Source organism: Thunnus albacares, chromosome 4 (genome assembly GCF_914725855.1).
Source record: "Thunnus albacares chromosome 4, fThuAlb1.1, whole genome shotgun sequence".
Classification (NCBI taxonomy): domain Eukaryota; kingdom Metazoa; phylum Chordata; class Actinopteri; order Scombriformes; family Scombridae; genus Thunnus; species Thunnus albacares.
This window is the reverse complement of record NC_058109.1, coordinates 24,088,988-24,113,456: the sequence shown is the minus strand read 5'-3', so window position 1 is coordinate 24,113,456 and position 24,469 is coordinate 24,088,988. Positions and strand designations below refer to the sequence as shown.

Sequence of the window (24,469 nt, the reverse complement as noted above, 5' to 3'; positions counted from 1 at the left end):
GAAGCCAGGGGTCCTAAAAAGATAATTAATAATAGAGGGTTTAACGAACAGCCCTGCTGTGTTCCTCTACTAACCTTAAAGAATGCAGATATTAGGCCATTGGTAATTACTGCAGCCTTTGGTTCTTCATACAATGTCTCTTACCCACTTAATGAAGCCAGGCTCAAAACCAAAGTGTGATAAGGTGGAAAAAAGACATTCCCACTCCACCTTATTGAACGCCTTCATCTAAAGAAATAGCAGTTATTAGGACCTGTTCAGATTTACTCAACCACATGAAATGTAATAATGTCCTCACATTGTCAGATGAAGACCTGTTCTTCATGAAGCCTACTTGGTTAGAATGAATAACGCTGGGCAGGACTCATTGTAGACATAAAGCTGGAATCTTTGTCAAGATTTTACAATTAAGATTGAGCAAACTTATGGGTCTAAAATTAGAAGGGTCAGGGGTGTCCTTATCTTTCTTGGGGATGAGTGATCCTAGGGCCTCATTGAGGGCTGGAGGTACCTGTCCTTTCCTAAATATCTCCTGATAAACCTCACATGGAACTGGGACAGGAATAGCTAGTATGTATTCCTTGTAATATTCTATGAGAAATCCATCATAACTGGGCGATTTCCCATTTTTTAAAAGTGACACAGCCTTTCTTATCTCTGCCTTAGGTTACTCTAAGCTCTCCACCTGATCAGGGAGGCGCTTAGGCACATTTATCTTGGAGAAAAATAACCCCAAATCATCTTGAGTAGAACCAGAAGGAACTGTTGATATATACAGAGTTTCATAGTAATCCTGAAAAACTCTGTTTAGCTGAGGAGGTTAACTAATTCCCCTTTTTAATCACTGTTATCATATTGGCAGAATTTTCATCTCTCAGTTGCCTGGCCAATAATTTACCCATCTTTTCCTCTCCTTCATAGAAATTGGAATTTAACCTATATAATGCATTTTTGGCTTTTTTATTGTAAAAAATCATACAATTTTAATTTAAGGTCACAAAGATCTTGAAATAACAAATCAGAGAAGTGTTCTGTTATTTGAATTTCTTTCATTTTAATTTCCGTGTCTTGCTGTTTTATTCTGTTTACATGCTCTTCTTTTAGCTGCCTGTGCAATCAATTTTCCCCTTATATATGCTTTAGAGGCTACAGAAACTGTTGCAGTGTTTCCTGTGTTACCAATATTTATTTCAAAGATGAATTTTATATCCTCTAGTAGCAAAAAAGGGTTGCTACTAGAAGATATAAAAGACTGATCTTGTAATAAGGAAATATTCTCCATCTGCCTCTCTTTTCTATTTCCAATCCTGGATCTATACACAATTTGACTGCCGCCCCCCACATGGTCTGTGATAGCATATTAGGGAATTTGCAATTAAGAAATAGCAAATTCTGGAGTAAGACATATGGCAATGGGAGAAAAATGTTTATTCTCTCTGAAGTGGATTGGTGAGCCTCAAAACATCTGTAGGTTGCAAATCTTTACACAAGATGTGAATTGCATCTCTCTCTGAAGATGCTTGATGGCTCCTGAACGGAGAACTGACATTATTAACAGTCAAATCCACACAGAGCATGATGGTGTAAGGATCAAATTTCACACAAAAAATTGTTAAAGTGTGACTATTTTTGTTTTAATAAGGAAAGCGTGAGGTTACACACCGCACACGCTTGCAGCAAGGGAGGCGTGGTGGGTGTTTGCAGGGCAGAAAAAGAGACAAGCGTTCAGTAAACACAGACTTGCTGGTAATCAGTCTGCCATTGTACAAGATACCAAACCCCATAATTATCTCCACACCTGTGAGCCATCTGATTTTGCAGTATGTGAATGTATGAATTAGAATGTGTGTTTGTGCACATAAAAAACAACATGCACATGTAAGAGACTGTAAATGTGAAAATAATTGAACTGTGTACCCAGCCACTTTATGCCTTTACTGCAAGTGCTTTCATTTTCTTAGATGTGCAGAATTTGGTCTGTTATTATCTGTAGCCGTGCAGTAAAACTACGCTTAAGAGTAGCACAAAGGGCACACGACTTGGACGACTTGTTGGAACATCACTTCACTGGTTTCAGAACATCTCACCAAAGGACTGCAGTTGAAAATTAGCCCGCTGGCTAACACTACAGAAATGTTGATTAATGTGCGTTGTCCTTAAATAAATGAAAATAAAATTAAATACGTGATGATTCTTAAACACAGAATAGTTGCATGGCAACATATACAGGACTAGATATAGTAACATATACCTGTCCTGCATCAGTAATTACACATCCATGTTACACCCACACAGGTGATTTCCCTTACTTTGACTGATTAGGGTTCCCAGGAATGTGTGGGTTGATTGACACATCCTTGTTAGTTTTATTGCACGGATGGAACAACTTACACCATTATCATTGTAATTTTTACATGGACTAAACTTCCTTAAAGAGCCAAATTTCGCTCCCTGTTCATTTCAGTGAGGAACAGGGTGAGAAGTGTTGCTGCTGGTCACAAATTTACCCTGCCTTGTTTCCCCAAAAAATCCAGCTGAGGTAGAAGTACTGTTACTTTGTTGAATTTGATTCAAAGAGATAAAGGTACAGGTGTTTAAGTACTTTGAAGTACCTTGTTCTGGAATTACCCTTTTTATGAGAAGCCTCTCCAAAAATACCACTTGTGACTTGAGCAAATGATCAGAAGCTGACAGCAGAACAGAAGCTACCATAAAAGACTGATGTTGAAGCTGTGGAGGGGCATCGTTTTTCTTTCTTGTACAAATCGAATCTAACTTAAAGCGCACCTACTGATGTTTTTTTTTTTTTCCTTGAGCTTTCTGCAAAATACCAAGTTCTGTGGTGAAAAATCTCTGAGGACAAGAGGGGAAAAGCTCAGAAATAACCTCACCGAATAAAGCTTTGTATTCAAGTGAATGCACCATCAGAAGGAGAAGAGGGTGAAAGAAGAAATGCAGCAAAAATATTCCTAACATCTTTTTTAACAAATAAAAAAAAGAAAAGAAAAGAGGAGGAAAAAAGCTGTAACCTGCACACAGCTCTACATTTAGACAGTTTCTAATTTAACAATTACTGTAGAGAATTACTTACTATTGAGAGTCTGGAGTCTACAGAAAAGTGCAATTTCACCAAAAAAGCGCTTTTGAATTCATTACTTCATCATAGCAGCATGTCAGCATGAACACAAGGTTGAGTAACAGTTGTTTCTCCTCTCTTTCATCATTTTCCAGAAACCTGCTGGATAAAGACACATTCTCCAAGTCAGATCCATGTGAGTATGTTGTATATATCTGTCTTTGGATGTTTGTGTTCTTTTGTTGTCCCTGTGCTGATACTTAACTCTTTTAAAACTGCTGCATTCTGTCTCTCTCTCTCTGTCCTTTTGATTCTTCTCTCTTGGTCAGCATTGCTCTTGTCTGTTTTTGTGGATATGCTGTCTTGTGATTTGGGAAATATTTGTTATGCTCTGAGTGCCATGACTGTTTGTCCACTGTACTGGAGCTAAAACCCTCACATTGATTTCCCATTTGGAATCTGCCTACATTTCTCTGATTGTCTCTCTCTTTTTCTCTCCTTTTGCCTCTCTCATTTTCTCTTAATTTCACAATGATTTATCTCATTCTGTGCCTATCTTGTACTTTTTCACAGTATGCGTGCTCTATACGCAAGGTGTTGAGACCAAACAGTGGAGGGAGGTGAGTGTACAGACACACACACGCACACACACACACACACACATAAAAAAGAAGAAAGGACTTATGTCCAATTAAGTTCTTGCTGTGCTCGCTTTGTGTTTGTTGTTGTTTTGTGTGCACTGAAAAAAACAGATTTTGACCCCTATTAAATGTTTCATGTTTTAATCAAGCTTATTTCTTAGATTTTAATGTGTTATTTAACTAGTAACTACACACTCAAATTCTGGTAGCTCCCTCCCTTCCAGCATAATTAAACAAGACTGAGTCAGAACCTAGTATATGGCTGCACCATGTATGAAACACTAGAGAAAGAGCGCCAGGCTTTGACTGAAGCCAGTTTGACATCTGGCCTTATTCAATACCAAACACGCCAAGTTCAGACTTGGCAAGTTCGACTCGGGAGTACAAACTCGGGAGGACGCAGTACGGTCATCCTGCAATTGGAACAGCTGCATACTTTCTGAAAGCAGCAGCTCAGCCTCAGCACAACTATCTGACTGTACTGTGACAAAATAATCTCAACTCAAAGCTCCACTAAAACTTTTTCTTATAAAAAATATCCTCATTGACAGAGAGATGCAGTAAATTATGTTATTCAGTCTGCAATGTAGCTATAATAAAAATCCAAACTGTTATGTAGCTTAATAAAATAAAACACAATTTTAGACTGATCTGAAACATGACATAGATATCAGTCCCAACCAATCAACTCTACATCAGCATTGGCCTTACAAGGTTCAGGGCTGATTTAAAACATTGGATGGTGTGTTGAGCCATCCATGAAAAGCCGATTTTTATAAATTTGGTAAGAAATGTCAATATTAATAAAAGCATTGATGTGTTTCATCACAGTACAGTCACATCATTTAGTTTACAGCTGAAAAAACATGTTTGCTCCATGTTCCAGAATATACTGTCTGTGATTAAAACAAGTTAATTTTACTCAATTAAAAGTAACTAGAAAAAAATATGTAAACACACCATGGATGTATAATAAGAGCTCTTATAATACATCCATGGCCAACACACGTGCCGCCATTTTACAGGGAGGATTGTTTTTTCTTTCTCGGAAGTGTGTGCAGCTTGAAAAATGCTGCATTAAAGATCTCTGATTTGGGTAAGTAAGCATTTCATAACCATTTGTGTACTATATTTTCTACTTTAACAGGGTCCTGTATACACTTTAAAATGTGTTTTGATAGAAAAAAGAGCAGTTATGAGCTGTGTGCTCTGATAACTTACATTAACTTTAGCTAACTTAGCAAGTGTAGCTAGATGTAACGTTAGCTATCGCTACGTTAATGTTACAAGCTAATCAACTTGATGTTGCTCTTTTGTTAAAATGCAAGATGAATTCAGTGTTTGTCTTGTTAACCGTTAGTTCTTATCTTTATTATGTTAGTTTATGAACACCTAACACTAGTCTACCAATTTGTTAGTTTGTTAGTTTGTTAGTTTTACCAATTATTTAATGCCTTGCTGCATCACCTTTACCACTGTCTCAGTTTGTAACTTAGACTGGTCATCCCTGACTGTCTGTAACGTTAAGTATGTTTTCTAATCTTGTCAGTGTGGTAAATTTAGCACAAAACTAAATATGGGAATTTATCATTAATGTATTATTAATGTTTGGTTTTTGTTGATACTACTCCAGTTTTTTGTGTTGACTGCCATATTTTTTGAGAATGTACTTTGCTGTGGTTATGAAAAAGTGTTTCTGATTTCACAAACTACATTTGGCACAGTTAAATTACACAATCTTTATAATTGTTACTCTCCCCTTCTCTTTTCATAAAATTCTGTCTCTTTGCTTGTTGCATCCACTAAAGTTTTGAAAATATTAATTTCTGATGTCATTTCTGAATGCTGTAAAGCAATATAAAATGATTCATCAGTAAAATATTGCAGTATCTAGAAAATAGTCTAGCAGTTAATAAATAAGTAATAATGAATAAAATGATGTTTCTGAAAATAAATTCCTTGTCTGTCTGCACTGTCCCGTTCTCTAATCTAACACTTTTTGCCTATTTTTCTGTAGTAATATTAAGGCAAAATTAAGTTGGCACAGTTGGACAGTCATTTACCCCAGCTGACATCTGTTTTCCCGAAGGAGGGACACGTTTCTGGACAGAAACTAGCCAAATATCTGGAGATCTTGCAGAGGTAAATATGTGTATACATAGTTGTATAAAATGTTAATAAACACTGTGTATTTCTGAAATGTACCTGTCTAGGACCATATGAGGTCTCATTTTGCCTCAAGAACAGCCTACATTATTTGTAAGGAGCAAGAAACATTCACTTCATATGGGCTAGAGAAGCAGCAGTGATTAGAAAGGTACCAATTCAATCCTAAGGTGGGGAAAGTGAAGGAACAATGCATGCCTTAAGCAAGGCACTTGATAATCCTTAGCTCAGCGGTACCTACCTGTGAAGAAGAAAGCATTGTTCTCAGTGAAACTTTCCTTGATAAATAGAAGTTAAAACAGTCCTTTCACCCTGCACATTCAGACCTCTGACATTTTATAAAAACTAAGTCATACTTAACTAACATTCTTTAGTTAAAGAGGGGAGGCCTTTTACCGTATGTATGACTAAGTCAATGTATAGTTTTTTAGGTTACCACATGTTGGAAATGTTCTACAATTTTTAAACATGTTCTTGTAATTATTTATGCATTTTGTCTTTTAATCATTGGAATCCTTTTACACAGGCTACAAGTGATGTCAACCTTAAAAGTGCTGCAGTCCTTAAGGCATTTATTGTAGCCTCTACCTTGGTGAAGATGATGGACATCTCATTCAGGAGTATATGGTTAGTCACTGTAATTGCATTTTCTAGTCACAAGTATAGTGTCTTATATTATAGAAAATGTTTTTAGATTCTGTTGTCACTCGCACACTAGTTATTACAAGCCTTAGTGTCAACACTAAGAATCTGTAGAATAGGTCGAGAAAATAGCTTTCACAACGTGAAACACCCAAAAAACATAACAAGCTCATACATTTTGCTCAACAAATGTGTTGGCTGCACAACAATGGCAGTGTTAGTCCTCTGTCAGTGTCAGCACTGGGTCTCTTCAGCCACAGAACCTCTTTTAGCTCCATTATTAACAGAGCTCACAGTCCAATTCATGATTATGTACTTCGGGGTCTAATGGCCATGTCATGTGTCAAATGATGTGTGTAGAACACACTTGATGCACCGTGCTGTGACAGAGCACTATAATAAAACATTAGACAGAAACTAATCTGTCTAATGTTTTATTATAGTGCTCGATCTTTCTACCATAAATTGAAAGGGGATTTCTCAGTTTTTAAAATATTCAGTATTATCTTTTTAATGCAGAGCTCTGGGTTATTTTTCAGTCAAAATACAGTTTAGTTTTTTATAGTCAACAGCTAGTAACCAGAATGTACTAATCCAGGAAGTGAATGTGGTAAAATTACTGCTGTTCTGTAGTGTCAATGATGGTCAACACTCCAGAGAATCGTCTATTTTACCACATTTGCTCCCAGAACATCATGTCACCAGACATATGACAGATATTTTGTCCTTACCACTCAGAAGCTAATATAAAGTTGAAGTTCAAAAACACCTCGGGCCACAGCAATGCACATAAAATGTATCTGGTTTAAGCAGGGTGTTTATGACAAAGTACATGTCAACAAAGATTTTTTTTAGAATTCAGTCTTCATTTACACAGCTTAACAAGAAAAGACATATAGAATATCACCAGACTTATTTTTAGAAATTGTTTGGTATGTGAGCAAGATGAACATTTCTCATCAAGTAAAGTATATGCCATTAAAATTAAATAAATTACGTAAACAAATGTTTCATTTTTCTCCTATTTTCTTAAACCTGCAGTGCAGAACGTCTCCCCTTTCTGGCAGAGATAGTAATTAAAACACTGTCAACACGTGCTTTATGACATACGCCGACTGACTGGCCTCACCCAGCCAGCTGCTCCGAAAACATCGGAGCAAATTTATGAATAAGTGTTAACTGGATAAACTGACCACACATTGGGAATCTAAATGGTTACTTTCTTGTCTGAAAAAATATTAAAACTTAATAAAATGACATATTAACAGTTCTACAGCAAAAATTACAACAGCTTTTAGCCATGCATACTCAATATGCCCGTCGGGATGCATTGGGATGCCTAACATGACGTAATATTCCCAGCAAATCTGAGGGGAAACCAATCATTTCTGGTTGATGTAAAATACCGGTGCGCCAGTGCGGGAATGTCCTACCAGACACCAGATTTAAAAACTCTGTATACTGTGAAATACAGAGAGATTTATCTGGCGGTGATAGGCTTAATCAGCATTGAGTGAACTGGTTCGGCAAGGGCTGGAATTTAACAGATGTTCATTTATATTTAAAGTCCCGCACTCCAGCTTTAAAATATACAGGACATCAAAGGAGATGACATCCTGAGAGACCTGCAGAAGACATCCATGGGCATATATAGTATGTCATCAAGGAGGAGGGTGGAGAAACTGGACATTATGATGACACTGGCATTTTTATTGAAGGAGTGATCACTCTGGACGACAATGGCTCTGCAGCCTGAGCTTGTGCATTGATGCTAGGAGTCATCTATGCACTGAACTACTACAAATTCATTCAGAAAGTGCTCTTGCAAAGTCCTTGGACTAAAGAATAAAATCTGTGTTCTGTAGGACTGTAGGATTTTTTCAGCCGCACTTGTGAACACTGTTAAGGATCATTGATGTTTCTGGTTTTGGGGGGTGATAGAGAGCATTTAATGTGATGAGAAATGCAGCTCCAGAAGATGTTGCAATATTAGGAAATTAGGAACAAAGTGAGGGCAGGACTGAAGTATTAACACAGCCACTGATGAGAACATTACACCCACCATAGGGTGAGGGATTTTCACTTGAAATGAAAATTGTAATAGTGTTTGCAGGGTATTGTAATCTCAGATAGGGCTGCAACTACCAATTATTTTCATTATTAATTCATCTGTCATTTATTTTCTTGATTAATCGATTTGTTATTTGGTCTATAAAATGGTGATAAATGGTGATAAAGGGTGATTGGTGTTTCCCAAAGCCCAAGATGACGACCTCAAATGTCTTGTTTTGTCAAGTTGTTGTGACCAACCCAAAGATATTCAATTTACTATCTGAGAGGGCTAAAGAAAAATATTCACATTTAAGAAGCTAGCGAATTAAAATTTTTTTTCTTAAAAGATGACTCAAAATGATTAATTGATTATCAGAATAGTGGGCAATTTTTGTTGATCGACTAATCAATTAATCTTTGCAGCTCTAATCTCAGAATCAGGTCATCCATGTTTGTTGTCTCCCAGCTATGGACAGTTCTAGTACACTTTGTTTTTGTTATGAATGGTGCTGGTACTTTTTTGTGTTTCTTTTGTTTTTTATTACTGGTCCTTTTTTCAATGGATGACACTGGTACATTAAGCAACAAGGACTCTTGTGTTCTCTCTTGTCTCGGATCATGAGACTGCATTTCATTATGTAATTTATGTTAATGTTTGTGTTTCTTATAGAATCAGAGCAACAGGTTTAATTTTCTTGAAATTGGAAACTTATTAGTGTTTTATCTTTTTAGAGAAGCTTTTAACAGCTAAGATCTACAGTCCGTGTAATAAGGATTACAGTTAATGGAAGTTGCTCTTTACACATGCTTGTCTAATTGACGCAATGGTATTGTAAGTTTTCAATCATCTTGACTCATGAGACTTGCTCTGATAAAGATGTTATATTAATGTGGCAAAATAAAGTCAGAGTTGTTCAAATATATTCTGTTTGGTTTCATTGTCTGAATGTGTGTGTGTGTGTGTGGATAGGAGGGGCGAGGCTGTAGTTGGCTTTAGCACTTCTTAAAGCTGTTCAGCCGTCAGTTGTCTGAAAATGCCAGTGAAATAATCTGTAATGGGAGTCTTCAGTCACTGAAGAAGAACCCTCACAATGTAATGATCAATATGATGACATTTTGGGGACTAATACACGCTGGGAGGCATTAAGTCAGCTCTCACTGTGGCTTGTTTGGTTTATGTAGTCCACGCAGGCAGCATTACTGCCCATTCTCTCTATCATCTAACCATTCTTTTCTGTTTGTCCACTCAATCACAAACTATTTGGACTTCAGGTTAAAAACTAATTAACTAGCAAATAAATAAACTCAATATGGAATTGAGGCACTAGTAAATATAGATTTAAAAGTTCTGTGCCTTTGTAGATACTACTGCTCTGTCCAGCAGTGAGTGGTAAGCGAAATTATGTCAGAACTGTAAAAACGATTTGCTGGAAGAATGTATGGAAGCCCTCAATTATTTTAAATGAAGGGGGGGGGGGGGGGGGGGGACTAACCCCCTTCACTTTTCTAGCAGCTGGGGAAACAATAGACGTGACTTTTCTTGGTCTTGAGAAGCATTTATTAAATGACACACTGTAGTCTATACTGTACATTTACTGCCATATTGACAACTTGCTGCTAACCTTTTCCTCTGCTCCACTCACATTCACCGTCACTTTTCTGCCGCTTGCTCAACCACACACTAACTCAACTACACACTCGCTACACACACACATTACACACTGCCTTATTCCTTAATGGAGCTACACTACTCTTATAACAGTACCTTTCATGTACATGTCCTTTGAACAATGAGGAGAGGGAGGATGACTCAAAACTATTCCATGGTAACTAGGGTGTTATTGTGCTCGCACAGTTAATGAGTGAAAATCATTAGTAGCCCATTGATGTTAATGATAGTGTGCAATTTTAGCAGCAGTGCTCAATGTAGGGGAAACACTGTGATATCTTGAGTAGAGAACAAGAAAAAGAAGTGAAATCACTACTGTTTGTTTACGTAGCCGCTGCAAGTCGGCTGAGATGCAGCTTCTGGGGGCTAACCAATCAGAACAGAGTGGGCTCGTTGAGAGGGAGGCCTTAAGGAGACAGGAGCTAAAATGGTCTGTTTCAGACAGAGGCTGAATTGAGGGGCTGTGTAAAGGGTCAGTATAAGTTAAGTACTTTTTTGAACTGTGAATCATGTAAAGATATTCCATTAGAGACCTGGAAATGTGTATGATATGCCCCCTTTAACAAAAGTACAGAATATCACCAGCCAGAGTTAAACCACTATATGATAAAACATTAAATAGGACAAAATAATAAATATAAAATAGGACATAATAATACAGGTGAAAAAAGATAAAAGTTTAGGACACAATAAATTTAGGTGATTTTACAATAACACAACAAATTAGATTAACATGTGGGACACTCACATCTTAATTATTTAATGTCCATGTAAAAACAAATCTGAAAAAAAAAGTCTTGTGTAGAAAAGTTATAAGTGACGTCTCTTGCCTGATCTCCTCAGGGAGGTTGTCATTCCGAAGCTTAGTGGAGATAAATAGTGAAGGGTGATGCTATTTCAATTGATTTGATGCTTGATTTCACTGGACATATGAGCACGGTGCAAAATGCTGTTAAAGAGACTTGTTAGGCGTGAGGTCTATCAATACAAATGTGACAAAACAAGTAGTTAATGTCTCTGATTCTCTTACACTTACACCTATATGGCCATTTGTGTGCCTGTGAATAACTGCAACTCTGCACTACTGCTTGCTGTGTGTTTGTCTTGTGTCAGTATACTGTATATTTCTATGCTTGCTCATGCACATATATCCCCAACAGACTAGATGTCTTTAATGTCAGCCTTCATGTACTCATCCCATACAGTAGTGCAAATTGTCCACGCATCCAAGAAGCCATAGATATAATTTTTACAGACCTGATCCATTGTGGATGTATAATAGACCAGAATTTAATGGAATTCACATGTATTTATACCATCAAATGACCCTCGTCTGCTGCTTGTGTGTTTACTCGCTGAGAACAGATGGCTTTGTGGGCTTTCATTCAAATGGAGCTGAAGGACTGTGGCGGACTCTGTTGTGTGTGTGTTTGTAAAAAAAATGTGTTTATACATATGTGTAATGCATAGGTGTATGCATATGCTAGGTCTTTTTCGTATAAACCCTCTTTCACACTTCACACATATGGCACTTTGTTTTTCTAGTTTGCCACTGACTGTAGGACAGGCTATTCCAATCAAGTATACAAAACATGATTAATATAATGAGAATTTTCACAAGCCAAATGATACTTCGTTCTGTCATGTTCCCTGATTTTATTGTTAAAATAGAGACATTTAAAGCGATCCATTTAAACCATCACTTCCATAATTGTATTGTTAAGAAGTGGTAGGTGTTAATGCAGCTGCAGGTAACACTGTGGAAGCAGGGATGAACACTTCCAAACTTCAGACAGAACAAGCACAGCCAAACAGGTGACTCACCAGGTACTTAAATAACATTTCTTGACAGGACCCTCTAGCACATAAATCTTTCAGCAGCTCGGGTAACATTTGATGATGATTTCTCCCTCCTCCAGTACTTGTTGTGCATGACGTCATGTTTGCGCAGCTGGTGCTCTTTATCAGGGTCTTCATTAGATGAGTAATGTCCCCATTATTTTTGCCGTCTTTGCCTTCTTCATTGTTGCACACATTTCACTCTCCTCTACAATAAAATTACAATGAAATACTATGCTCTAGATTTGGTGGGTGACATTTTTATTCAATTTTACATTTTGGCTGATTTCAGGGGTTTTTACCTGGTCCAGACGCTGTTTTGCCCAAGGGTTCATTATATTCACTTTAATAAGTGTGAAAGCTGTATAGAAAACTGGTTTCAAACTCATATGCTGGTAGTTGAACAACCCGATTTTTCTATGTGACATATTCACTTTATCTGTTACCATGTATAATAATGGTAATGTAAAATAATACTTTCCTCAAACAAGCTACTGTATGTTCACATGTACAGTGTAACACATGTGAACATATTTAGGTAATATTTCATGTGTTAAGGGGAGGTCATGCTTAGAAACACACTCTGACCATTCTCCTCTCCTCAATATACCCATCTCTAAAGCTTCACAACCTCCTTTCCTCTGAAAAAAAGAGACCCGCAAATGAAATCAGAGGTAAACAAACAAAGCCCTGCATTATTTAATCATTAAACATAGAGGTCCACAGCACATTAATAATAACATGATTAAAGACATTGATACGTTTTATTACTAGTTATTTGCAAGTTTTAGTACATGTCATCATCCCTTCCAATTAACTGATGAAACATACCCTGTCATTATGTTGATACCACTATCTAATAAGTCACCCTTTATAAAGACTTATGAGTTATAACTTTATTAATGGTTCATAAATAATTTACAGATGCTTTATTGAGAGATCTTTTGGGTAATTGGATCTTTTGGATCTTTTCGGTCACCAGGTTGTGAAAAATCTCTCTGATGCTTATCCTCCTCCAGCAGAACAATTGCTTAACATTTGAAACTGCACATTTGATGGATTCATGTAAAACGCCTTTATCAATAACGTATTAGAACTGCAGATCAATTACTTTTGCTGGTAGCTTAATAGAAAGTGAGAAACTCATGAGCATGACTTCATGACTCATCGCCAGAGATTTCTAACAACTCAGCAACCCCAAAGTTCTTACTGATGACTTACCATTAATAAAACCATTAGTTACAACTTATAAACCCTTTATAAACGGTGGTGTGGTGCCATATTTCTGTCATCAGTCTTTAATTGCTGCACAAGCAGTGAACTAAGCCAAACTCAAAGTTCAAGAAATTAAAGCTTTTGCCAAACTGCATGGGCTTCCTCTACTTTTCTCCCTCACTGCCTACATTGTTGCTGTCTAAGTTTTGAGAGACATCACCTGCCACCATACGCTGTTGGTTTAGTGTTCCCCGTGAGTGTGTGTGTGTGTGGCTGCACTGGGGTGCTTAAAGCTCTAACAGACTTTGGGATTTATTTTCCCAAGAAGCCAAACAACACTTGAGGATGTGTGGAGGGAAGAAATGTTTTTTCAGCTGGTTGTTTGGCTCTTTTTCCTCCCTCAACGACTAAAGTATCTGTAATTCTCTATCGTTCCTGGGGGGCTGTTCAATACTCTGTGTGTTTCTGTGTGTTTTATCTCTCTGTCCTGGGGATTTTTAAACATGCCCCCGGCTGTTTCAATCAGTGAGTGGGGACCCAAACGCAGAAGATGGACACAGAGAGTTAGGTTAAAAGAGAGAGTTTGGAAGATGTTGGATATTTGCAGGTGGGGATGAGTGATAATGGAAGGAGCTGGAGCATGGCTGGACTGCAGTAGGGTGAGGGTGACAGTGTGGCTGGCTGGAGTGAAGCGGAGGTGAAGAGTCAAGTTGGCAAGCAGATGGGAGTGCAGTGATCCTAGGGCACGGGGAAAAACCGTGAGTGTCAGCACACAAAAACATGGAAACAAGAAATTCTCAAGAAAATCACTAGTAGTAAGTAGCCCAAGAACGTGAGTCTACCACAGTGGCTGGAACAACGATCTGGCAAAGAATAGGTGAAGAATCAGGGTTGATATCCTGCAGATTGATGAGCGGATAGAGGGCAGGTGTGCAGATGATCAGGGAGCCAGGAGAGTGAGGAGATGAAAGCCTCGCCCACGCCAACACAGACACAGACAGGGAGAGACCATTGATTGTATATAAAGTTGATGACATGACAGCTCCCCAAAAGTGTAGCCAAAACATCTTGATCGCCCCCTGGTGGCTGGCTGCACTATAGGTCATAAGTCACGCCCCCTTCCTGTCAGTGGATGGGACATGGGCCAAACTAAGTGCATGTCAAATAAATTTTTCCCAAAGATGGTTTCTGTCATTTTAGGTAGTTCTTATCAGCTGATGTTCTAATTTTTCTGATAAGTTTGTTTTTAATTAGTTATTTGAAAAAATAAAAAGGGGGAATGATGTCATGATTGACAGTTATGACAGCTGCTCCATCAAACGGTGGGACAGCTGAGGGGGCTCCAAATGACATCACACAAGGAGGATGGCAGCTCCTGAAAAGGAGATATTTTGGCTTGACTTTTACATAGCGGTAGGAAGTAGAGACGTGTCATCCATCTTTATATACAGTCTATGGGAGAGACAGATGGGAGCACTGGAAACGCAGGGGAGTGGGAGACACAAGAGACACTAGGGAATATGCTGGGGCACAGCCTCGACCGTGACACCTGCACTCTTCACAGAAGGTTTTTCTCAGAAGAAAAGCTCAGTCTCACACCAATTCACACTACCCTCATATACCTCTCTCTGTGAGAACAGAAGACTCCACCAAGCTCATTATATCAGCACTACGTTACAGTCTACCAAACACGGTACAGAGAGAATAAAAATCCATGTTGGTCAGAGAGCTACAGGACATTCACATGCCACAAATCTCTGGTGGCGGTTCATGTGTACTCCAGGGAAAGAGATAATGAAGTCTTTGTCAAGTTTGGAACAACAAACCACAAAGATAATGAAGGACTAGAGTCATGTCATGTTATCGCTCTCCTGTGCTGGGGCCTTTATTTTACACCATGCTCTCACTTACAGTGTTTGTGTGTGTCTAAGTGACACTACTGGTCTCTACAGTAGAGTTCAGTTTGCCATATGTATCTGTGTGTGAGCTACTTCATGCTAGATTCTCATTAGCCAACTCCAGCAGCCCAGCAATATCTAATGAACTCTGTAGCACCGTATTGTCTCTTCCACTCAGCAGGGAAATCACATTATGGAGCTCGTCTTTGCCATCACCCGCTTCTTTTACTCACACGTGCTCGCAGTCTCATCAACACCTCAGGGTCTCTTAGAAAGTCTAGGTGGCTTACAGATTCAACATCAGCATCCTCTCCTCTGCTTTTCTCCCTCACTGGTGTTACATTTAGGTCCTCAGCGAGTGAGTTCATGCTGAGAAAAATAAAACCTTAAAAAGCAGAGTTCAAAGAGGTATTCAGCATTATGTAAGAATATAGAAGTTTTATATATGTTGTGTTGTCATAATTGCCCACAATGTATTGTATTTGTTGTTTTTGCTGTAAGGAAAGGTTAACTCACACATCCACCTACAGTACCTGCCTTCCATGTTATGGAAAAACAAGATCAACTCCCACTTGCAAACAGCTTCTTTGACATTGATTGGAATCGCAGAGTTTGGCAGCTTTCCAATAAAACAGGGCACGTTTGGCTGTGAGAACTGAATCATAACTATAACAGTCACAACAAAAGCAATGAAGGATTAGGATAGAAATTAATTCATTAAGATTCATTTGATAAAAGTAACTATTATTATAGACAAAAGGTCAGTACTTGCTAGACCCAAACACAGGGGACTGCAGGCAACAGGAACTTGAAGAAGAAATCTTTATAACAGTGAACAGAACTCCTCATGCACAGCCAGTATTTTCAGTTACGTGCTGGTCAGTCGCAGGAACATCTTAGGTGAAGATCAAGTTAACCACTGCACACTGAATGACTTTACTGTGACTTTATTGGAGCGAACAACGTGTTTCGCATGTAGCTTCTTCAGGTTCACTCAGCAAAAATACATGACTACTACAGGTGTGATGAATACATCTGGGTCACATGACTAATTATCACAGTCTACATTTTCTCAAAGTATGTCAAAGGTGAACATTTTACAAAGAACATGACAATAATATTACACAAAATTACACTTTTCAAAAAACATGACATGGTTAATATTACACAGAGTTACAAGAATGACACCATTTTACATAATTTTAACTTAATTTAAAAAACTGACTGAAGAGGATGAACTAAATATCCTTATAAGAAAGGACTATCTGTCCTGCAGCTGTCCTTTTATACCACTAAATGGGAAGGGTGAGTGTCAGAGGACATAGTGTCTCATCTTAATATTTTCATATTATAGAGGAGAACTCAAATCCCGTGTTTCATTAAGTCCATAAGGTTCAATTGTATTCAATTCATAAATCCAAAATGCCTCCCCTCTTAAGAGCTGGTTAATCAAATTACCACCTCTTGGACTGGGTCGTACTTTTTCAGTGCCGATAAATTTGAGGGAAGTAGCCCTATGGTCCTTCTCCTTGTAGTGCCTAGCAATGGCATAATCCATATTTCCATTTGTAATGGCAGCCTTACGCTCAGCAACTCTCACTTTAAGATGACCTGCATACATTAAGCTACATGGGCATTTCATGATGTGTAGAGAGACAATTAATGAATTCTTTTATATCATATTTCTTTCCTGTATGAGGGTGATTAAATGTCTTGCTATCAAATGTGTTTGAACAGTTTGCACATTTTCCATATTTATAGTTTCCAACATTTGTTGAGAAAGCCAGTTAGTTTGTGCAGGTTCCTTAAACATAGAACTGACAACAATATCTCTGACATTTCTGCCTCTCTCGAAGCAAAAATGAGGTCTAGAGGATGACAAATGATTCAAACTTAGGTCACATCCCAGAATTTTACAATATTTGTTAATAATCTGTTTGACTTGCATAGATACCGTACAAAATTCAGATACAAAAGTTGTTGTTCAGTATGTTTTCAGTATGTTTAAGGGGAGGATTTAATAACTATTCCCAATCTATTCTGTTAGCTTTTCCAATAGCTTAATCAATAAGTATCTGGTCTTATCCCCTTTGTCTAAAACGTTGAGACATTTCATTAGCCTTAGTTTGATAATCCTCTTCTTTACTACATATTCTTCTCAGTCTCACAAACTGACCATATAGGATGTTACTGATCATATGGTCAAGGTGGAAACTTGTAGAGTGTAAAAAGGTGTTTCTGTCAGTTTCTTTTGGATAAATAGATGTCTCCAATTTTCTATATGGAAAATTATATATAGAAAAACTTCTATATAGAAAATACTTTTCGGTCCTCAGACCTTGATGACGTAATCAGGTCATCAGGTAATTCTCTCTTCTCTTGCATATGGACACACCTGCCAACAAGAAACTGAAGGTGTGCACGAGCCTTTACAGTTAAGTGTCAGAAAGGTAAAAAGGAGGAGCATTCAGAATCAGTTTGACCATCCAACAAGCAGTTTACTTGATGCATATTGTCCATCAATAACACCATAAATTGTGGCTCCATCACTATTTGTGCTTGTGCCAACCAATTTTTGCTGCAGCAGAATAGTTCTTACTTCCATACAGTATTTAATCACTTAATAATTATAAAGTATTCAAGAATTAAAACTTCACACTTCATTTTGATGAAGTATTTGATTAAATATGGTAAATCTAGGAGGTATTAAATGATTTATATGTATATTATATCTCATATGGGGAACCCTTAATCAGCTTTTTGTACAGTGTATGCACATGATGTTGATGAGTTTTTGCCAGCCTTTCTCTGGCATTTTCCCCCGCATTTGGCACTTTGGGAGTGAGGATCCCACTAATTAGGAGGCCTTAATCACTGCTTTTCTCCTCCTCTTCCTTCCCACTCCTTTCCCACTCCCACTCTCCCCCTTCTTTTTCTGTCCTAACTCCCCACTCCCCACTCCAGTTTTGCCTCCTTTTCTTCACCACTGCTCTTCATATCTATTCAGCCATTTTTCTTCCGCTCTTTTTCTCTGCCCATGTTATTTCTCTCTCTCTCTACACACATATTTTCCTCATCTCCTCCTTTGTATCTTCTCTTACTCTCTGTGGGGTTGATGAGTGAGTTATCCTGCTGTAATTAATGTGGGAGAGAAGTGAGGATCAAGAAACCAAGAAACACACCCTTGGTTTCCTCTGCACAGCAGCAGCGTGTGAAAGCACCTCCATTAATCAGCTTTCTGTAAATATATGCGTATGTAAGTGTAAAATGTCTGAAAAAAAGAAGAAAAAGTAGAAAAAACATTAAGTTCAACCAAACACCATTTCTAACTGTATTTGTTTTTTAAACAGTATTTTCTTTTCATCCACTTTCCCTCCTGACCTCATCTGTCTTTCTCCTTGCACAGTTTGGCAGAACAGAGGTGATAGACAACACCCTGAACCCCGACTTTGTTCGAAAGTACATCTTGGACTACTTTTTTGAGGAGAAGCAGAATCTTCGCTTCGACTTGTGAGTGATTTTCTTTGAAGTCTTATTATCACCGTGCCTTCTCACCTGCCCTCTGTCCTTACTGCGAAGCATTTTTATCTCTCAGTGTGTTGATTGAAAAATCAGTTGAGTTAGGTTAGTCTGAAGAAACTGACCTCATGATTAGTATCATGACATAACAGTGATTTTCATATTCTTTTGCATCATTCTCATCTTTCATCAAGCAGTCTCTCTCTTCCTGTCTCTCCTTGAGGATTTTCTTACTTCAACATAATTTTTTTCTGACACGAGTGGTGGATGGCAATCTCAGTCGGTTGGCCATTTTAGACTGAAATATTTCTATCACATGGATTGCCATGAAATTTGCTATGGATGTCCATGATGCCCAGAGGAGGAATCCTAACCATGAGAGTGAAATTTGTGGTTTTAAGTGAAATCTCTCAACAACTGTTGGATGGATTAAATTTAGTACAGACATTCATGTTCATGTTCATGTTCCCATCAGAATAAATTGTAATCCTTTTGGTGATCCCTTAACTTTTCATCTTGCTCCATCATTTGTTGAGAAAAAAATATAGATTTATGACCAAATACCTGCAAAACTAATAACATTACCATCAACCTCAGCTGTACTTTGTGTTTAGTGCTAATTAGCAAATGTTTGTATGCTAACACGCTAAAATAAGATGTAGAAAATCACACTATATATCATGTTATACCTGCTAAACATGAGCAGGTTAGCGTTGTCATTGTGCGCATGTTAGCATGCTGACGTTAGCATTGATCTAAAAGCATCACTGTGCCTACCTACAGCCTCACAGAGCCGCTATAGTATGGCTGTAAATTCTTAGTCTTGTTCAATATATCAACATGATCATTCTTCCATATGGACTGTGATGTTGGACAGCTTGTAGGGTTAACTGCCAGCTTTTATGGGCTGGAAACATAAAGAATGCTGTCTCTGCATTTATTTTATTTTGTTCAGCTCTTTTATAGATACAGTTCATTTCCATATGAAATCACATAAACAACCATTTCCTCAAACTTCTTTCAAAAGAATGACCTCTAGTACAACCCACCTTTATATCTTCTGCAGCTATGCCATCAAACAATATAAAAATACATGCAATTTGGTAACTTTATCATATGATCTTTCTTTTGAATTAATAGTGAGAGAAAGACATAAACTATAGCCTGGTTTGTGCAGCCTATCAGCATCTTTTCTCATAAGCCTTTACTTAAATATGACTCTGTTTCTGTTTAGTTGTGCTTGATTAATGTCTTGGTGAACTGGATCTATCGTTTCATCAGATATTTAATCTTAGTACATCTCATATGCTCCATTTTCCTCACTTTCATTGCTTTATATTCACATGCAAATCAGATCAGGACCAACACTCATTATTATGGAAGAAGAGAAAAGGTCTTATTGAACTCTTCACCACTTGCTCTGCCCCATTGATAGTAACATCTGAAAGGATGCTAAGGTCCTCCCCTCTTTTTATCTTGGCTCATTGTGTATTTTACACATATGATGACTTTTGTCCTTTTTATGTCTAATGATGTCCACCCACCTCTTCACCTACTGGGATTTTCCTTTAAGCTAGTCTCTTTCTTCTGTTTGTTCTCGCTGTTTCATGTGTTCTGATTCCTTTCAATACTCCACAATTATACCCTTGTTGTCATATCCCTCCTCTCCCCCAGATTTGCCAAGTTTGAGACACAGTATTTCCTTACAAACAAACAAAAACATCCAAAAAGCCAAAAATTGGAAGTGCAGTGTATCATCAGTGTAATTCTTTCTGCCTTGGATGATGACAGATCACTGGGGTTCATTTGAAATCTGTTGTTTAAGAGTATATCAATCAAAATGTCTCCACTTAGATAAGAGTCTCCTCTACAGCTGTTAAAGTAGAAATTGCTTTGCTGCTTTTATTTTGTTCCCTTTCAGGTATGATGTGGACTCTAAAAGCCCAGACCTGTCCAAACATGTGAGTGCTCATTCTTATTTCAAACCCTGAATCACTGATAAGTGGCCATTCTTGAGTAAAATTGTGATTATTGGCCTGAATGGCTCCGAAAATGAAAAAAGTTAATATTGCTTATTGAAATACGTGATTTGAGATTGGCCAAACCCTTTATCAGTGGTCTTTCTGTTTCTGCATGTTTCTATTTGGGTGTTGCCTACTGCATGTTGTCTCCTTGATGGAATAAAGCAAACCCTTTGTAGTGCTTGGTTCATAGTAAAATCCAAATACAATTGTTTCTTTTTCATTTTATAGAATGAGTTACAGGAATTATCCATGCTGCAATTTGCCATGGAAATGCAATTTCTTATATATCTACAGTGTAGTTTTATATAGTCTTATATTTTTTCTCATTTGCAGTAGTCAATGATAGGCATTGTGCAATTATTTCCCGTACAACCATATAGAAAAGCTTAAGTTATGCAATGCTTTTAACCACTAGTTTCTATTCTAAGCAATATACCATAATTTTATGTACAGTATTTTTGTTTCAATAGCAAAGCATACACTGTTTTTTCACAAAGCTGGAAACTATGGTGACTGAAAGCATTGACCAAAGTGTGCTATCAAAATAATCAGTTTTGATGATTATTTGATGTATTTGGATGACCAGGGTTTGCATTTTTTCATCACTTGCTTTAATTCAACCCATTGCATGCTTAGGTTTGAGTTTTTGGACAGTTATGGCACAGTATGTTGTGTCTTTCCATTCTCACCTCATCATCTTGAGCAGTGTTAGGAGTGCTAGGTATTGTATAGTGTTGTGTTCTGGTATATGATGTGCTCTGTTGTTGTTGTTATTGTCACTGTTGTTGTTGCTGCTGCTGCCCAACCTTTCTGGAAGCCTGCAGAACTCAACGTAGGTCCCAGCATCTCTCGCACCTCTGACACTGCATGGCTGCTGTCTCATATTAATGATCCTTCTCTCAAGAGGAAGGATGGTGTCACTGATCTGAGTGGGTGCTGTAGCAATCAAGCAAAGCTATCTGAGCAACCCTTAACTAATGTTATCACTCTTATCCACTCAAAGGGTTCCACATTGGCCATACTGGGGAAAAAAACTGACATTTGGTCTTTCACTAGTTTACGTTTTTGTTGATAGTTATGAAGATGGTGAGATTTTCCACAGCTTTTGATAGGATCAGGCTCTCCCTAGTAGTAGTGAGTGGAATCAGTGGGCATAACAGACCAAAGACACACTATAGCCTGATGCTGATATTTTTAGTTTGCCCTATCTGCCAAGGCAAAAATCTTTGGTTTTGATTGTCCTGTGATTATTTAAAAAAAAGACAGTGTTGAAACCAAACACTCAGCATGATTGTTTTCTGTCCTGTCAAGAACTGGCAGTCTTATGTACCAGATTAATGCTGGATGATACTGAGAGGCTGTCTATCTCTAAAAAACCTTGAGATAGTTGTGAATCATATTCCTTGTCATTGTCCATAATGCTTTCAATCCCTCCATCTTCTCTCATTTGTCTGTTACCCTCCACAATTCATTAAAGCATGCTTACCATATATATGTACATACTGACCTTAATGGCACAGTGGCTTTTGAGTTCAGTCCCACAAATTTGCCTTACATTTCATATCAAAACTGGACATGATGTCAAATTGTTGAGCACAGTAGTGGTCTTTGAGGAAAAGGAGAACACTATATCTGTCTTACAGTTGACAGCACACCATCAAGCTTTTATTTTGCACTTTGTAGTGCAAACTTAATGTAAAATGGGGTCATGTGACACCACTTAAATCAATAGTAATTTTGTTAGTTTTTAACAGAGGATGTCACACCAAAAACCGTCATTCCTATTGGGTAAAACTTTGGATTCACAGGCCAAATTTTAAACCTTCAAATTTGAAGAAGCATAAGGGAACAAGCTTCATTGGCAGAAACAAATTCTTGAATTTCACATTTGTATGAGTTTCAGTGTAAGTAGAATGGGAGGAATGTTCCTGAGTTTCAAGTCTGACCAAACCCTAACACTGATTTGTTGTGTCTACTCCAAAACTACCTGCCCTCCATTTTCCTCATTCCAGGACTTTTTGGGTCAGACGTTCTGTACTCTTGGGGAGATTGTTGGATCACCCGCCAGCCGACTGGAGAAACCACTGGGGTGAGTAAGATTTTAGTGTGTAGTGTTAACTGGCGAAACACTACTCCAAATGTGATCTGGGAACACTATGGTGTGTGAAAAGGGGAATTAAGAACATAGACTGTATAAAGATGTATGTAGTGAGGCGTGACACCACCCATTGGTTTGAAGTGGAGCCAGTTTGAAACCCAGAGTTACAACTTATGGTCAGCACCATCTTTTCCATTTGGAGGATTAGGGTTAGGGTTAGGGTTAAGACCTTCCAAATAAGGAGTGCAGGGTGTTGTCTTTCATGCTCTGGAAACACACTCCACTACCTTGGACTAAAGAGAATGCTAACTTACTGGGACACTGAGCAGCACACACTTGGGCTAACGCTAGCTACTTTAGTTAAATTGTGGTAACAGGGCAGGTATCATAATCAAGTAACATTAAACTTATGACTTAAAATCTTACTAACAGAGCAATGATTTCCAAAATGATCAGCTCACTTATTAGAGGGCACAAAATTAGCCATTGAAAGCATAGCGACTCGTTGAAAAACTTTAGTGACTTAGTATTTCTAGAGAGAAGTTGACCTTTTTTGAATGGGAGTCAGTTAGAGAAGGGATTTTTTGGAGCCAGCGTCTAGCGGCCTTCAGTGGAGTTGCACTCTAAGGTACTTCTGCATTGGCTTCAGCCAATGTGATAGTCTCTGATTACTTACCACAGCAGGGAAATGCTTTGGACCCATATACAATTATCATTCTCAGAACCATTCCAGGGTGTGGATCAGTAACTGTTTTCCAAGTGCTGTGCAGTACAAACCTGCTGCAGATGATCTAGAAAAAGGCAAACTGCAGCCAACTCTCAGCACAAAACACTATAGCATCTTGTAATATTAAACCATCTGCCTGAATCTGACCTGTAGCCAGAATCAGGCTTACATGGGGTAGCAGAACTCTCATCTGTTTTGCTGAAGTTTACTGAATGTAACCAGAATGCACATATTGAGCTTAATAGGGTATAATGAAGGTGCTGAGTTGTGAGCAAATGTGTTGCTGATATTACGGAGGTGTAGTGTTTATAAAATTGGCTTTGCTTGTGATGAGAAATGTATAGAAATGGACAGAAGTAGGTGCTAATTTGTTTGGTAAAGTATGTAGGGAGAGAGAGAGTGAGATAAAACAAGTGAAATGGCAGGAGGAGGAGGAGGAGAAGGAAGAAGAGACATGGGTGATTTAGAAAGAGATGAGAGGAAAAGACATTGATCAGACAAAGACAGAGAGGAAGGGTGGGGGAGACAACACATCCTACAGATGTTTTCTACAGATAATTATTGTCATTAAAGAAGGGTGAAGCATGTAGCAAAATTACCCAAATTACTGCTCGTCTCCTCAGCCTGTGCTCTCACACTGACTGAGAAAAATGTGTGTTAATGGGGTATCCTGTGATCTCTTTATACACGTACCATCCATCATCATCAGTTGGCTGGGCTCTTTCAGCTCAGTTCAGGTGAAGTCATTTAAATGTCACATTCAGTTGGATTTGCTGGTTCTTAGGTCTGAATCTGTTACTTTGGAGAACATTAAGAGGAATTTTCTGAATATTAAATTTGAACTTGTTTGACATGTTATTGTGAGAGAGATTTAAGTAGTGGTTATTGTTTGGTGTATTTCTT

At 38.0% G+C, this 24,469-nt stretch overlaps 1 protein-coding gene across 7 annotated transcripts in view; it reads left to right on the top strand.

The window, feature by feature from the left end:
* Positions 1–24,469, top strand: part of cpne5b (copine Vb) — a 131,286-nt gene that overhangs the window by 25,212 nt on the left and 81,605 nt on the right. For 4 of the 7 annotated variants that reach the window (XR_006403093.1, XM_044349232.1, XM_044349233.1 and 1 more), the window contains 5 exons: positions 3,232–3,272; positions 3,650–3,696; positions 18,605–18,708; positions 20,639–20,678; positions 22,754–22,830. Coding sequence is in view for 6 of the 7 variants with exons in the window: in XM_044349232.1 (XP_044205167.1) it covers positions 3,232–3,272; positions 3,650–3,696; positions 18,605–18,708; positions 20,639–20,678; positions 22,754–22,830 (309 nt within the window). In the remaining variant the exon portion in view is untranslated. Of the gene's footprint in view, positions 1–3,231; positions 3,273–3,649; positions 3,697–4,742; positions 4,814–4,874; positions 5,245–5,734; positions 5,860–6,409; positions 6,511–18,604; positions 18,709–20,638; positions 20,679–22,753; positions 22,831–24,469 lie in introns of those variants that run through there. The other 3 variants (XM_044349236.1, XM_044349234.1, XM_044349235.1) reach the window with 3 other exon arrangements.